Genomic DNA, 16830 nt, shown 5'->3' with positions numbered 1-16830 from the left:
AAAGGTGGTCACGCAACTTCTTGACCAGATTTTGAAACTTATTGTTGAAAGTAAATAAAAAAAATTGTGTGTTTTTTGCTGCTTGAGTCAATTAATTTGCACACGACTGTAGATATGCAAATGTCCAAAATTTTCTTGCGCAAAAACCATCTTTGATTTTAAAATTAAATTTGAAAATATGTGAAAAATTAGCAGAATTTTTCTGCAGAATGATCTGGTGATCGGTTCCGAATTTTTGTTATACAAAGTCACGTGATTTTTTAAAGGTTTTCAAGTGCCTCTACCCATATCTTCCCATATTTCGATCCATATCTTTTTATCACGTGACCGGATTTAGTATAGCGGCTATCCTAAGTTGAAGAGAGATAATGTCTTCCATCACCAAATTTTTGAAGAAAAACGCCAATAGGGAAGGAAGTTACCCAAATAGCACATCGCTCGTGGACCGACGTCGGGCCGCTAGTTTGCTTCTAACGGTCCACTAGCGATAATCGCTAAAGGGCCAACGTTTTTTTGTCCAGCAGACCTACGTCCGCTAGAGAGCCACAAAATCTTTATCGGCCCTATAGCATGGCCCACGCAATACGATCTTCCTCGAGTCGACGTTGGAGCTTCCACTGACTCAGCATTTTTATACAGTTGGTTTTTTTAAGTTTAACTAACAAACAATGTCCCACTGGCCACTACAAATTATAGCTATTGTCACTTATTTTGATGTGGCTAGGTGCATTACAAGGGCTTGCCCAATTTTCAGAAATTCATACACTATTAAAAGTTGAAATATGAATTATTTCATACTGATAGTTTTTGAAGATTTTCGGTGAATTCCCGGAAAAATAGTTACGTAAATACACTCGAAAACAATGCCTTCCGTCCTTTGGATAAACCTCTCACCAGTAGCCATAATTATTGAGTTCGAGTTGCAGCACTGGTTTATTGAGTCTCGGGCACAGCTGACTTTTCCAAGTTAGCTGAGTGTACTTCTAGCAGTGCAAGAAATGTCAGGAGCCTTTGTATCACTGAATAACTTATTACAAAAATTGCAAACAGCAAGCATGCTTTCTTCAGTTAAACTTATTAGGCACATATACTGGTGTATTCCAGTTTACATGTCGGTATCAATCTAACACAAAAGCAAGCTTAGTTGTAGCACAAAGCCTGAAACCTTATTGATTGAGTTTCAGATATCCACTCAGTGAGCAGTCACCAAGACATTTGCCAATTGCAAAGACGCTTTAAATTTTTCACATATGTAGGCTACTAATGAGTCATGTTTTTCAAGCAATTGCAAATAGCAAAATTCACCGTTAGACTGACACAGAAACATTTAAGAGACATTTACCGTTACTTAAATCAGAGTAAATTTTATTCGCAATGACAAATAGGCTACAACAAATACGATATGATTCCAAAATGCAGAATACACAGATACTAAAACAAAATTTTCTAACATGAACTCTTATATAGCAATGAACGACGTATATATATCAAGGGTCAGAATAGTAGAGAAACTCTGAGAAATATTGCCTTTTTAAGTCAAGCTGCCTGCTCGCCAGCAAAACATCACTGTCATGACTTCACTGCTTATTTATGGAAAAAGTGTTTAAGACTTTTTATCACTGTGAAAAAAAAACTTTTTGATGCATTAATTGGTGCCCTATAAATGCGATTTATATTTCATAAGCCTCCATTAGGTATTCCTTCGGCACCAGCCCGACAACGCCATCTTTTTTTCCGATCCACCAACCATAACTTTCGTAATCCTAAATGTAAACGCTTAGTGATTAAAAGAAGCTCTGGTCGTGTTCCAAAAATGGTTGACGTCAAATAAACAAAAGCAAAACAAAAATCTTGGGATTTAAGGCAGGGGTTATTTATGAACGCTTACCCTTGAAATAATATGAACAATTTCACCGCGTTTAAACGCGAGTTCGTCGTCAGCCTCAGCCATGCAATCCCACAGCCCTTGGTAGAGATTGACGTAATCAGCTGTTTCAAAAGAGTCCGAGTCAATTAAATCAAACCGAATGAAGGTTAATGGAAACCAGCTAAGTTACAGAGTTTTATTTAATTAACCGTTTGAGAGGATACCCTTAAGACAAGCGACGAAGTAATTCTTCGATTAGTCAACTACGTAATGTAAAATCTATATTTGAGCGTTAACCTTCGCCATCGCCACTGCCTGGTGCTTCATTTGCAGGAGGATCAATGTTGCTTGGAGGCGGTGGAGGAAGATCACGCTGAGGAAGTAGAATGAAAGCGTGAAATTAAGAACAAAGAACATTCTTTCGTGACCCCGATGTTGCCCCCATGGGCATAATTTGTTGTGTGGTCATTTTTTTCAATAGGTTTAGGCCTGGTTGTAAGTATTCTCTTATAAGTTGATTATGATTGATTAATTATGATTGATGATTATATGATTAATTAACAAATTAAAAGTTTATCAGGTGAATATGTAAGTAAATTTTATGTGGATGCAATTCCAAAGGAACCCCATTTCACTTCAAATATAGACGTATCACAGAAAAGGCTGTGCAGATCGTGCGTTCAGACATTCCTTAGCACAATTTGTTTCCCTGTTCATACAACATTCTTGACCACGTTTAAGCATCAGTTTTAACCGGTGGCTGATCAATTAAACCAACAGACGATTCAACCCAAGGCGAGTGAACCTAGAACAATTCAACCCCAGCAGGACTACTCTATCCCCTATGTTGGTTGAATCGACCTGGGATCGTTTGATCGTTTCTTATAATCCGGCAATGACAGGTTGATTAAAATATCGTTTGCCTTCGTCTGTGCATGACAATATACCAGACTCACCTCACTAGGAATAGATCCACGGCTGCCCTTGAATGTCCCACTTCCCGACACGCCCTCTTCGTTTGAGTGGGAGGTCCGTTTTCCTCGGTAAGTTCCACTCCCGGACTCCCGATCATTCACTGATGGAAGCGGAGGGCGGAAACCTGATGAAGAAGAGGGTGATTTTACAGGACGCGACGGAGTTGTGGAGGAATCGAATCCTGGCGACTGTGCTGCTGGAGGTGGAGGAGGTAGTGACATGGACTTTGCGGATGTCGGAAGAGCCGGGATTGGAGGCAACTGTCGATCTATGTGGGAAAGTATGTTCAAGTGTTAGATATTTTGGCTATTTTGCTTGTCTGCATTAGGAAAATGAAGACAGCATTTACAAGAAAAAACTCAAACTATACAACAAACTAAGCCTACCTGTTCCGCAAGAGAAAGGTAGACAGGAAGAGTATCACATAAGCAGATAAAGAGTTTAACAAATAAAGTATGTAAAGTGATTACAGTTTTGTTCCGAATGTCTCCAATTATAATTGATCAATTCAAAATCACAACAAGCTGTGTTCCACTATAATCGAGTTCAATCAAAGTTTTACCGTTAACTTCATCAGTGTCATCGTAAATAGCTTCAGGTTCTATCATGGGCGGTTTGGCCATGGTTGCTGTGTCGTCGTAGTTGCTATGACCTTCGGCTGTATCCGTGTAAAGCTCATCACCCTGGATGGCAGGCACCGCGTCAGCAGCTGTGTCGTCGTAAATCTCGTCACTAGTTGACGGAGCGACGGGCTTGTTAGAGCCCATGCCGATTTTCTTTGTAATTGTAGAAACTTTGAAATACAATTACAAGTTAGGAATATTAAAATAAACAAACCTTTACTAGCTTTAGATACTTTGTTGCATCAAGTCGGGTTAACTGTTAGCTCAGTGCTGTCTATTAAAACTAGATTATAAAACCGGAAATTATGCGGAACAAACAAACAAGGAAAAACGGTAAAAGAACATATTTAGCATCCCATGCAGTGCACTGATAAAGGCATTGATGATGGCTGGAATGTCAACTAAAACTTGAGCTGTCCAATAATCTTTCCATATCGTTTATCTGCTTTATTCGTTCTACGTATGGGTTTTGACTCCTGACCCTTCGCTCCAAGACTGAATATGTTTTATATTTTACTTTCTTACATCCGAATTTCATTTTATTGATTTTCTTGTCAGAATGTGTGGGTGAAGGCGCTGGGACAGGAACTTCCGGTAAACTCATGCGGTCGTGGCTTGGGGAGGGGGCTAAAAAAAGAATTTGTTTTTAATCTAAACAGTGCAGTGCCCCGGTACATCTTGGCGGAGTATGAGTATCTATAAGATACGACTTAAAACAGTTTGACCGAAGAAAGTTTTGCTCACAAATCTTGCTGGCTTGATCAAACGCCGCCTTCCATTTGTTGAGATGATCTTTGTCGGATGCACAAAACTAAAAGGTGCAGAAAACATTTCTGAAGTGTTACATGTGCAATTGTATGTGGTTGGAAATATAGTTACAACCAAGCAGCAAGGCGTAGTTGTAAGCCTATTGTTGTACTTCAAAACTCTTGCCGGTTTGTGGATTTCGCAGCTCAAAGCATCGATCTTTGCGCTTTGTTTCCTTTGTGATGTCGCTTCGACATTCAAAGACGTAATGAGTGACGACAAACGCGTCTTTCTGCTTTTTGTCTGGAAACAAAAAAGAAAACATAAGTTGTTGCAAAGTTGTGTAAGTAACATGAGTTATGCTTGTACTTCATATTTATAATGTGTGAGTTGAAAAGTGTAATCAAATCGAACAAGCCATTAAGCTAACATCGTATATGAATTTGATCTATATTTATTACTTTTACTTATTTTTATTCGGACTTAACATCCTATTTGGAACAACTAATCCTACCTTTCGAGCTGTCGTACACGTAGAGTATGCTTTTGTGCAGGACATACCAGCGCCTCTGCCACGCACCGGCCAAGATATTTTTCTTCTTCAATTCGAGAAAATCAAACATTGCGGCGTCTCGAAGGTCTTCGCAAGCTACAGGACCTTCAGCATAAAATACAACATAGCGTCTTGGTATGCCACAAAATGAAATCCGGAAAAACTTTTCCATTATTACGCCGACTTAATAGCAAACGATAAAATAACTTACGGATTGCAATTTCCTTCGCTGGTTGTGAGACCTGAACGTCATTGTAATCTGTAAAAAAAAAATGATTTAGTTGTTTCAGTAATTGCCCCAACTCAGGTTGACTAATATTTACCAAATCTTCATAACCGGAAAATATCGGGATTTACCTTCCTGAGGTGGTTCCGGTTGCAACGCAGTGTCGTCGTAAAGTTCCTGGTTTTCTTGGGGTGGATTTGGTAATTCTGAAAAAACACCAATTAGCTGTAACCACGAAACTCTTAATGCATTAATACGTGAAGTAGTCAGTTTATTCTTTTAAGAAAAATTCATTTTGCCTAGTGTCGTCTTCAGTTTCTCATTCAAATAGCGAATAAACTCTAAGCACGGAAACTGATAACAAGACCAGCGTTTTTAACCGTTCATCAATTTTGTTGCAGAAGACTTAAAAATCTAACAATGGGGTACATTTTAAAACTAACGTAGTGATACTAAATACCGCTTCACAAATGCAAACGTACGCTGCGTTGAGACGTCATCGTATACGTCACCTCCTCCCATGTTATCTGACCTTGCAACGTCATCATAAACCTCGCCCCCGTCGTCATCTAGAGCAGAATGTCAAATGTTACATTGTAAAAATGACAAGCTGACGTGAACATGCGCAAAAACGAACATGTCTTACCATTTCCAGGTGCAGCTAGTCCATTTGAATGCTAACATGGAAAAACATTAACAATTTAAGTTTGTAAGACATCGTTAGCTACTTTAAAAGTAACTCACAAAGGAGTTAACTTCTTTCTTTAGTTATTTATTTTACGAGCCAGTGCAACATTGGTTCCTGAACTCCTTAATTCATCAAAGTTAAATTCTATGACAGAATTATGCGTACCTTGTCGGGAGGTTGCAAATGCTTGTACCTGAAAAAGAAATTGCAAACTCATTATGCACTCATGCAGCGATTCGTCAACGTAGGCCAGTTAGCGTAACAGCAATAATATTAAGGCCGGTCGATACGTGCTGTCAAGTAGGATAGTTGATTCATCTTATGATAATAAGACAAGGAGGATATGCTGATACGCTTAATCTTAATTGCAACTCACTTGTTGTATGTTACGTTCAGTCCAGCAATAAGATCCTCTTTATCTTTCTTCCACTTTTTCTCGACTTTAATTTTGTGCAAAGTTTCTATCGCATCTGAAGAGAAATTGAAATGGGAGAATATTGGATTGAATGAACAAAATTCCACACAGCCTATTGGTAATGGCCCACACAAAGCGTGCGTGCCAGCGTATTTTCGGGTTGTTTGTTATTATAAACACAACTTGTGTGTAGAAAATAACAACTGAAACCTAAAGTTAGCTGGCACGCATGTTGGGTGGACCACAGGACCAAGCCTCAATAAATGGACACGCTGGCTTGTTGTCAGGCAAACTAATAAACGTTGGTACGTTTAATAAACGTAAATAAACGTTGGTACGTTCTAACGTGGTGACTTAATGACTAATTTTAACACATAGTTTGTTCACGACGATTTTGCGACGTGAGGACTGCAGCGTTTCTAGCCAAATACGCTAGCGATTTCTGACAATGTGTAGTCACATATGCCAGTAGTCTAGTTGAAAATATAGACTGAATTCATGTTACAAAAGAATAGTTAGAAAACTTTATAATGGATGTAAAGCTGTGTATACCGCCGTTATTAAATCATTTTTTCACCACCGCGTAACTATTATTACTAGGGCTGTACCAAATGACACTGCAAGTTATAGACCTACCTTTTAACTTGTTCAGTAGTTCTTTTACCGCACCGTCCATTTTTGCTCACTGAAACAGTTTAAACATCTTATAACAGACCTAAGTATTTGCTAAGCTTCACTGAATACGAAACAGATTAGCGTGATTCTTCTACCGAACCGCAAATTCCTAGAACTAACTGCGCAATCAGTTACAACGCTCACGTTTTCTCAAATATACAACCAGCAGTAACCGTCCAGATTTCTCAAAACGTTTTGTATTGTCTGAGACGCGCTGTTTGAGTTTGTTTGAGTAAACAATATCAGTTTCACTCTGAACAGCAATGTAAATACGGTAGAGGCCATTGTAACGCCAGGCAGAAGGTAATCAAGGATGAAACACTAGTTGTTTCATTTCAATTTTACCATAATATTCTCATAAACAAAAAACAACCCTGTTAATTGCTGATGTAAAGTTAAATACCAGTGTCTCAATAAATAAAGCTCAATGCTAACTTTTCCGGCTATTAACTATACAATCTACACACTGATAAGGGTTTTTCCAGGTACACTGATAAATTCAGAAGCACATATTAGCCAGCGACTGAATGGCACATATAGCAACGTTTGCCAGGACACGGCCTGTTGCGTTTTGCCGAATCTGAAATTTTCTGCCTCAAACAAATAACCTTTGTGCGGTTCGACATTACTGTGACGTTCTGCTTCTAGTGCTGTGGTAAATTCAGGAAAAGATGCCTCGCATACAGTGTTGACACGGAAGTAAAGTTTATTGTTGTAGCCGCATCTCGAATGCACAGGCTGCCCAGTGCACGTTTGAATCATAATCATAAGATGACGTATGGGAACGTCATAATAAGGAAGTAGTTTCAGTCTGCAAGACTGAAAACTGAAACAATGCGTTCTGGCATGTTCCGCCTTGTTTGTTCAAAATTGCTGGGGGGTTCTTTTTCTATTAAATGTCGAAAGTTTGAAAAGTTTTGCAAAACCAATGTTGTTCCGGCCAAGAGGTTCTGATTGAAATCATTTAAATAGGGAACATTAATTTTCACGCTTGCTATAGCATTGAAATTTGAAAGCGTATTTAGCTTATGACTCCCCACTTCACCCAACTGCAGTGGCCAATCTCTTAGAAGCAAATGTAAAAAACAAACAATGCAATTTTTTGATTTTACGGAATATTTTTCGATTACTGGACGCCATCCTGAAGAAAAACGAAAAAACACAGCCAAGTGAAATTAATTGTGAAACATGAATTTTTGGATTAAATTAAAATCTATCGAATATCATCAGACACGTCGAATATCAACGTATTTCGTGTTTTTCTTGAACTTTCCTAAAAAATTTGGTTTTATTAGTGTCAATACAAATACGATAAACAATGCATAGATAATGGACAATAATGAATATTCTATTCAGCCGGAAGTCCCACGGAAAGCAAGTCGGCGAGCCCATCTTTGATTTGTGTGGTTACCATACTTGTTGTGTTATTGGAATTACCCCAGTTTACAATTCTATTCAAGAATAAAGTGCCTGTAGGGATTAATATTTAAACAAAAAAAGTATTAACAAGGGAGCGCTGAACACAACAGTAAACACCATGACAATATTTCATAATTAGCTATAGTCTGCCGGAATATGCCAAAAGAATTAGCCTATGTCCTACTGTCACTAACGCTACCTGGTTTAGCTGGTGCATGCAACAATCTGTTGCTTCAGATTTTGTTTCAAATTAACGTGGAGATTTCATGTTGCCATAAATAGCGAAGTTTCACCGGAAATTTGTTTCAACAGTACGATCGTTTGTTACACAACTCGTGGCAAGTATGAATAGCAATGGAGTTCCGAGCAAGCCTGAAAAGTAAAAATGACTTGCGGCTGGTAAAATGTTTACGTTCGTAAAATGTTCGTGACTAAACCCAGTTTGAGATTGTGTAGTTTTGGTAAATGATTGCTGAGCAAAAATGCAGCCACCTAAAGGAGATTTTGAAGTCGGAAATTACGTAGCGAATAAGATAAGTTAATGTTTAAGATAAATAATATTGCTTTATACTACATTTTCTGCTGTTTGTACAGCAAAGCGCTTAATCTGACTGTGCCAGTCTTGTTCAGGTCAGTGGTAGGCTGCAGGGAACAAATAACATTACGTTTTGTTAAAAGTCAATAATTTAGTCAGAATTAGCTTTAACTTATTCTAACGAGTTCTTACGCTAGCTGCAGTTGGCCCAGAGAGCCAAACACTGACCACTACGCATAGATTATGCATATAAGAATCAGGTCATTTGGTCAATGATAGCCGCTGCAGAACCAGTCATGAGCTCTTTGCACGCAGGTAACAAGCACTGTCTTTAACAGAGATGCTGGATCTGAATCAAATAACGATCCTTATATTATACCCTTGGGCCTTGAGCATCAATTTCTTCTGTTGTTCATACTAACCTGGGTAGTGAAAGCAAATTCAAGCGGGATTTTTTTGTTTTGCGTAAAATAAGAAATGAATAATTGATTATATACATATGTAGAGTCGATGGAATGATTGTAACTGTTGTTAGAGGTTTTAGTAATTATGCATCAGCGAAACGAAAAACAGGTTGAGTTTTTTCATTCACGTACATTTGTCGTACAAGGTGACAAGGTTGGGCACGATACCCGGGCTTGTCGGGTAGGCTACTTTGGTTAAGTTGAATGAAGTTGCAGATTTTGTTTTAGGCGAATATCAACGTCTATCACCCTATAAAATTCAAAATCTATCATTATCAAATTTTATTTAGTAGCATGTTCTCACGGCGCTGAGTCTTTTCGTAATGACACCACCCTAGTTTCTGCTATGTGCAGTGACATATACACGACCAGCCCAATAGAAAATCACTAATAATAGATTAGCATCTACCATCAGAATACGGTGCATAAATTTCTTGGTATTTGTTTATGAATTATTAGCCCACATAAAATTACCGTGCTTATAGCCGTAGGTCTATGTAAAGCCTAAAATGAAAGTGTAACAAACTATTCCCACTTTTCAGTTGTTCGTTTCAGCTCGGAATATACAGTATTGTGTCGATTTCGTTGCTAACAAACCAGCCTAATGGGTAAATGCGTGCAAGTGACGTCAATAACGGCCGAGGTTTTTCCCGTTTTTTTTGCCATACTGAGTTTAATTACAACTGACTGGATAAACGTGAGTAGCGTGTTCAATGATGTTCTCATTGTAAGGTGCAATAAGTGCTGTTACAGGCTGTGAAACGTATTTTTTTTTATAAAATAAACCTTTGCCGTTTACTTGTTTGATTTGCATCAAACTTATTTACTTCTAGATGTGCGCCAGTGTGAATGAATACCACGCATCTGTAACTCCAACTCATGCCACATTTTCAAACACAACTTACGATGTTTGTTATCACTTCGGCTTATTGAAGCAAGGCTTTTCTGGAAGTGTGAGTTCGTATAAGCCTGGTACGTAGCCTGGCGATGCAAATTTAGAAATATCATGTCTAGCAGTCTCTGTATGATTCATGTATATTTGCAAATTTGTTCATACCTAATCAGTTTTTACTAAAAAATAGAGGATTCCCTCGAAATTTGCTTGTATTGTTTTTTTTTTGTTTTTTTTTAGCTTTTTACAGCGATGCTATTTCTCTTTCGACCACCGTATTTATCATTCTGAGTTTGGTATTCTTACTTCCAAGTATTCTCTGCTCTATAAGAAGCATGTTGCATTATCGCGCCAATAACGAAAGAATGGTTTCTTGGCAAAAATGTGCGCTTGGTTTGTTAGCTGTAGCAGGTAAGTGAAGCAATAAAATTAATAAAATGAAAAAGTTCAGTTAAATTAGGTAACTGAACAGCTCCTTCAGTGTAAGTAAATCACGCAGACCAATAAAAGGGTTGAGACAAAGCACGATTTTAGCTGTAAGAATGGATTAACATCAAATTAACGTTAGATTTTGTTTGCTGGTTGTTGTGATGTAACTTTCAAATTAGATTAACAGTGATCCGTGAAAAATACCTAAACGTAGGTTATAGGTTACATTTTTTTTGGACAATGACGATTATTAAAGTAACAAAGGAATAAGCTATACTAAACTTATGTTTTATGAATTTAACTAATTATACCTGTAGTGGCCGTGCTAGTTGTTACCAGCAATTATTAAAGTAAATATTTTTGAGCACATTTTAAATCTTTTCGGCTGTGTCACTTTTTCCTGTTCATCGGCTCGTGTTAGTAACAACTGGCTTGATTTTTCGTCTCCATCGAGCTTTTGACGAAAAATTATAAAATGATTGATTAAATCTTCAACATGAACCTAAGTGTGTTAAACAATCGTGTCTAAATGTCTTGCAACTAAATCATTTTTGGTCCAACTAATAATATTTTAAACCCCAGGTGTTGCTGTGCTTATTGGATCTTTGACTTTCACCCTTGGTTATAACCAAATTGCTGAGAACCAAATACATCTCTTTAACCATTTTGGAAATATGACAAATTCCACGATGTCAAATGATTCCGATTATTGCAAACTCAAAACAGGTTACTCATCCACGGATAGCTTGGTCAAATCTTCCGATATTGATCATGGTAAAGTTCCCTTGTCGTTATCAAATGCAGTCAGCAGTCGCCACAAGCGTTCCGATTACCACATAGCAACCGAAACATTGTCAGCAAATTATGCAGAGGAAAGGCTTGCTGGTAAAGCCAATAAACACAATCCTGGAAACGACCGCATTTCGTCTTTGACCGAAATTGTTCGTCAATTGCTTGGTGGGTCTCGAAGAAGTCGCCAGCACGGTCTACATGACGACACATCAAAATCTTATTTGAATTTGAAAGAACAAAATGATATAACAGTGCAGGTCTTAAATGATTTTAATGATCATTACTTTGGCAGCAAATCAGGTCAACTCAGATTAAAAAGGTCCTTGTCTTGGAGTATTGACACATGTACAGTAACTCAGCCTAAAGCTGTGATGTTCTATTCTTATTATTTTAGCTGGGTTGCACTTCTGGCTATTGTGGTTAGCATAGCCACAGGCATTGTCATTTTGCAAGAAATGAGGAAAGCAATCCTAGGATATTCTGAACTAGAACATACATAGAAATATGAGTGAATGAATCCCAATTTCCGGAGTGTATGAATGATTGTACCTTACAAATGAAGTATAGCACATTACAACTTCATGTTGTAGCTTACATACTACCCCCACTATAATGTGATATTATATTTGCTTATTTTATTGTTGTCTGTGGAAAAACCGGTACAGTATATACACACTTGTTATCGCATCACTTGTACAAACATGTATCGTATTCCTATTCCTGCTACAGTAAATCCAGGTGTTATTTACCTTCATAGCTACTTGAGTCACTAAATAAGTCGTTTGTTTTTATGTGACTTCAATACTGTGCCTATACTTTATCATTTATAAACTTATGTGTTTGTTAGAACTTGTATTAGTTAAAACAAACTCATATTACATGAATATTAGTCACTTCGAATTATTTTTTAACTAAAAGCGTTGTGGTGGGTGGCAATGTATAGCAAATTGTTAGAGTCAGGTTTGTTTGCTGTGGATTCAAACTCAACTCAACAAGTTTGTTTGCTGGATGTTGTTTAGAAGAGTTGTACATTTTGTAACCCTCCTTTCGGCTATAACAGCTTTAATGGTATGAACATATGTGCTTTGTACAGTGAAATGAGAACGTCTACAAAAGACGACGTTCGGCGGAAAATGTTTTTGCTTATCGAAAACTTTTGTGATATATATCGATATCATGGGGTTGACTTTTCTACAAGTAGCTCCTCGATCGTATCGAACAAGAACACAAGACGAAGGAAGCTAAATGTGGTTCCAACGATAATCACATTCGGTCAATATAATTACTCTGCAAAACGGAGCAAATCTTTCAATTTTTGAATTGAATTGAAAAATTAAACTTTCAAAATTTAAGTATAACATATTTTATCAGCCGTACGCGCTATGACAGGCTTAATGTACTGCCATAGTGAAGGGAGCTATAATGGGTATAAGGTTGCAAATCAACAAAGCCGTAGCAGCCACAAAATCAGGTGATAGGCTACACTAATGTAGGCTTTGTAAGATGAAATCAGGATGCTATGGCGTTATGTAGAGCCTTCTAAAAATTCCAAACAAAACTTGCCTAAACAAGATCTAAAAAAATTGAGTAGCCTCTACTTATAAATTTCACGAGAATAAACAAGTGGCAGAAAAATTTGGCTCTACAATTTTTTTAAAAAATGTTTCTAACTCTGTTTGTCCAAGCAATTAATTAATTCTTTCCGTTGACATTTTTAAAACGTTTAGGATTGAATTCTGTTCGTACCTACACTTAAGTAATTCTGTTTTAAAGATACAACTTTCAAAACTTGCAACTTAATCAAGGCATAGATTTCAGTTTAAATTTGATATGTGTTGTCACGTCTTGGTTTATCATACTGGACCAAACTGGGACGAAAAAAATCCATTTGTATTCAATTTCTTCGTTCAAAGAAGGTGTCACTTTTAACAAGTCTAATAAAATTTCAGAAGACAGCGAGATTTACGCTTTAAATGTATGACGCCAGAGAAATGCTCCGGATAAACATATATCTGAATAACCAATAGTTTAGCCTACAATTTGTTGCGTAATTTGCTGAGAATTTAATGATATTGTAATTGCGTAGTTTTAGGGGTGCCCACAGCTGTTTTCCAGGCACCGGCATTTGACTCAAGTGCTCTTGTACCATAGTCATTGAAAATATGTAGACATGTTAGCCCTTTTCAAGTGTTGTGCTGTACTGGAAACGTTACTTGTGTTACTGCTTGCTGAAATAACTTATTTTATGTGGTGCGGTTATTTGTTTATTTATATATTTATAAAGTTTTAAATTTTCTTGAGCTACTTTTAGTTAACCCTATCCTAACCAGGCTCGCGAGTTTACTAAAAAACTAGGTGTGGCCGACCCCGCACACACATTTTCAATCGTTAATTACTAGAAAACTATACGTCGTAAACTGATCGGATTTTGACAGGTTCGTAGAAAAATCATCTGGCTTCCTGTATACATCATAATTGTAAAACTAAAGAAAGTGAATTTAGTGTAAATTAAGTATTTCTAAAAGTGACACATTTCTAGAAATTCTTCTTGTTACGCCGCGCCCCCGCTGTGCGGAAAACCAGCTGACCGCGAGAAGAGAACGAAAGAGAATAGTTAGTCGAGTTATTGGTGCGTAAATGAGTAATACGCTTCAATGCGGAGAGCAGAGCAAAGCAGAGGAAAATTATGAAAATATCGCAATATCTTAAAAATTACAAAATCCAACTTTATCAAACAAACATGGACAGATAGCTGAACATTTTTTAGGAAAAGTCACCAAATTTCAAGTTTCTACAGCAAACAATGCAACTGTACGCCACGTTTTGCTATGACAGTGTGCGGGAGAAGCCAAGCCTAGTTAGAATAGGGTTAAGCAGAACTGATGTTACGTACCGTCGGCCTACACATTATGAAAAAGTAAATGTCCTACTTGTACTTGTGTAAAATGCAAAAGTGTAGTTCACGAATACGGTTTTGATATCCACACAGGCAACATTAAGCGTACGGGTGTCGAACAATTGTGGTAAAGCTACAGTATAACGGGCAACAAGCAGCCAAAACAACAATGGAGACAATAAAAGATCAATGAAAATTTACATTAACTTGCTCTTATGCTTTTGTAAAACGCTTCTGTTTGTGAAAGTTTTATTAAGGACAGAATGAGCTCGTATTCTGCTGAAAGTAAAAAACTCCATTCAGTGTTATCATTAACCTATCGTATTAGCGAACTTCTGCCACTAGGCTTTATCTGGCACAATGTTTGAGATATTAACCTTAAGAAAGAGGACAAAATCAAGCCTTTACTTACGTACCTGCGTGTAACAAGCACCAACGTCTGGTAAGTGCAGTGACATGCACATTGGGAAGTAATAATTAACCAAACATCGTCCTGTAAACAGGTCGCAGTGCATAAATTCTGGGCCAATTGTTTGTTGAAAATTGCTTAAAGCGATTTCTGTGTTCAACCGCATAGGGTGAAGAGAAAGACAGTGTAACAATATTAGTTCAACTTCCTAGTTCTTCGTTTTAGCTAGGCATATACAACATCGTGTTGATTTCATTGCCACCATCAAGCCAAATGGGTAAATGCGTACAAGTGACGTCAATAACGGCCGAGGTTTTTGCCGTTTTCTTTGCCATACTGAGCTTGGTTACAACTGACTGGATAAGCGTGAGTAGCGTGTTCACTGATAACCTGGTTAAAAAGTAAATTATAAAATATGATTTAGACGATAAACATTTTACGGTAAACTCATCTGATTAGCATCGAACTTATTTACTTCCAGATGTGCGCCAGTGTGAATGAATACCACGCATCTGTAACTCCTACTCATGCAACTAGTTCAAACTTGACTTACGATGTTTGTTATCACTTCGGCTTATTGAAGCAAGGCTTTTCTGGAAGTGTGAGTTCGTATAAACCTGGTAAGTTACCTGACGATGCAAGTTATAAGATTATGTCCGAATAGCGAGTTAGTTTCTGTGTTTGTAAACTTGTTTATACTGACTATTTTTTTTCTGAAAATAGACGAAACACTTTATTTTTACTATTTTTTTAGCTTTTTACAGCGATGCTATTTCTATTTCGACCACCGTATTTATCATTCTGAGTTTGGTCTTCTTACTTCCAAGTGTTCTCTGCTCTATAAGAAGCATGTTGCATTATCGCGCCAATAACGAAAGAATGGTTTCTTGGCAAAAGTATGCGCTTGGTTTGTTAGCTGTAGCAGGTAAGTGAAGCAATAAAATTTATCGGTCGCTCAGTCCATTGTTTGAATAGACGGTTAAGTTATGAGGAATGATTTTGATGAAGGATATTTCTATTAGTTTTACTTGATAAGGGACAAGAAATAACCTATATTTAACCTGCAATATAAGTCTAAATGTGTTTAAACGAAGTTGTGTCTTGCACTTATATCATGTTTGGTTCAACACAAACATTTTAAACCCCAGGTGTTGCTGTGGTTATTGGATCTTTGACTTTCAGCCTTGGTTATAACCAAATTGCTGAGAACCAAAAACATCTCTTTAACCATTTTGGAAATATGACAAATTCCACGATGTCAAATGATTCCGATTATTGCAAACTCAAAACAGGTTACTCATCCACGGATAACTTGGTCAAATCTTCGGATATTGATCATAGTAAAGTTCCCTTGTCGTTATCAAATGCAGTCATCAGTCGCCACAAGCGTTCCGATTACCACATAGCAACCGAAACATTGCCAGCAAACTATGCAGAGGAAGGACCTCCTGGTAAAGCCAGTAAACACAATCCTGGAAACGACCGCATTTCGTCTTTGACCGAAGTTGTTCGTCAATTGCTTGGAGGGTCTCGAAGAAGTCGCCAGCACGGCCTGGACGACGACACATCAAAACCTTATTTGAATTTGAAAGAACAAAATGATATAACAGAGGATGTCTTAAATGGTTTTAATGATCAGTACTTTGGCAGCAAACCGGGTCAACTCAGGTTAAAAAGGTCCTTGTCTTGGAGTATTGACACATGTACAGTAACTCAGCCTAAAGCTGTGCTGTTCTACTCTTATTATTTTAGCTGGGTTGCTCTTCTGGCTATTGTGGTTAGCATAGTCACAGGTATTGTCATTTTGCAACAAATGAAGAAAGGAATTTTAGGATTTTCTGGATTATAAACTATAAAATGAATGCAATTACACGCGTACTAATAGATTTCTCCATCCACGCAAATATGCATATCTGTCTGCCAATTACTTTCACATAATTTTTCGTAATCATGTAAATATTTTTGCATTGCGTTTTTTATTCTTGTGTATCCTTACTTTATACATTTGACAATCTGAACATGTTAGGTTAAATCTAACCAAAGCGTCAAAATTGCGGACCGCTAGGTCCCTTAGTCCAAATTATATATACTTATAAAGAACATGTAACCTCTATTCCCTCAGTACGTCAAAAAGTCGCCAATAAATGTACAAATTGATGATTTACCAGTTAGTTTAACGTTTGAGAATGTTTTGTCACAATCATTCGCTTTACGCCAGGTATGTT

The 16830-nt window shown here is 37.4% G+C and overlaps 3 protein-coding genes across 5 annotated transcripts; 2 read left to right on the top strand and 1 right to left on the bottom strand.

The window, feature by feature from the left end:
* Positions 1-1344: 1344 nt before the first annotated feature.
* On the bottom strand, positions 1345-6891 carry LOC143450280 (uncharacterized). The gene is made up of 16 exons (XM_076950760.1): positions 6731-6891; positions 6056-6149; positions 5845-5872; positions 5638-5668; positions 5474-5560; positions 5123-5197; positions 4977-5024; positions 4727-4870; positions 4385-4515; positions 4210-4276; positions 3991-4092; positions 3405-3635; positions 2824-3110; positions 2165-2240; positions 1889-1989; positions 1345-1763 (listed from the first exon to the last, which is right to left on the bottom strand). The coding sequence occupies exons 1-16, from the start codon at positions 6768-6770 to the stop codon at positions 1671-1673; spliced, it is 1635 nt and encodes a 544-aa protein (XP_076806875.1). The 5' UTR covers positions 6771-6891; the 3' UTR covers positions 1345-1670.
* Positions 6892-8250: 1359 nt separating this feature from the next.
* LOC143449270 (uncharacterized) lies at positions 8251-11987 on the top strand. Of its 3 annotated transcripts, none has more exons than XM_076949389.1 (5): positions 8251-9368; positions 9743-9884; positions 10021-10159; positions 10320-10490; positions 11091-11987. In XM_076949389.1, the coding sequence occupies exons 2-5, from the start codon at positions 9792-9794 to the stop codon at positions 11798-11800; spliced, it is 1113 nt and encodes a 370-aa protein (XP_076805504.1). In that variant the 5' UTR covers positions 8251-9368; positions 9743-9791; the 3' UTR covers positions 11801-11987. The 3 variants fall into 3 exon arrangements, with proteins under 3 accessions (XP_076805504.1, XP_076805502.1, XP_076805503.1); XM_076949388.1 differs by having other exon boundaries at positions 9343-9368; positions 9730-9884; XM_076949387.1 differs by having other exon boundaries at positions 8251-9884.
* Positions 11988-14340: 2353 nt separating this feature from the next.
* LOC143449545 (uncharacterized) lies at positions 14341-16765 on the top strand. The gene is made up of 4 exons (XM_076949794.1): positions 14341-14971; positions 15087-15225; positions 15360-15530; positions 15754-16765. Exons 1-4 carry the CDS (start codon positions 14879-14881, stop codon positions 16452-16454), a joined length of 1104 nt encoding a protein of 367 aa, XP_076805909.1. The 5' UTR covers positions 14341-14878; the 3' UTR covers positions 16455-16765.
* Positions 16766-16830: the final 65 nt, after the last annotated feature.

Source organism: Clavelina lepadiformis, chromosome 3 (assembly GCF_947623445.1).
Source record: "Clavelina lepadiformis chromosome 3, kaClaLepa1.1, whole genome shotgun sequence".
In the NCBI taxonomy this organism is placed as follows: domain Eukaryota; kingdom Metazoa; phylum Chordata; class Ascidiacea; order Aplousobranchia; family Clavelinidae; genus Clavelina; species Clavelina lepadiformis.
The sequence above is the reverse complement of the archived record's forward strand: the minus strand, read 5'-3'. Positions and strand labels throughout refer to the sequence as shown.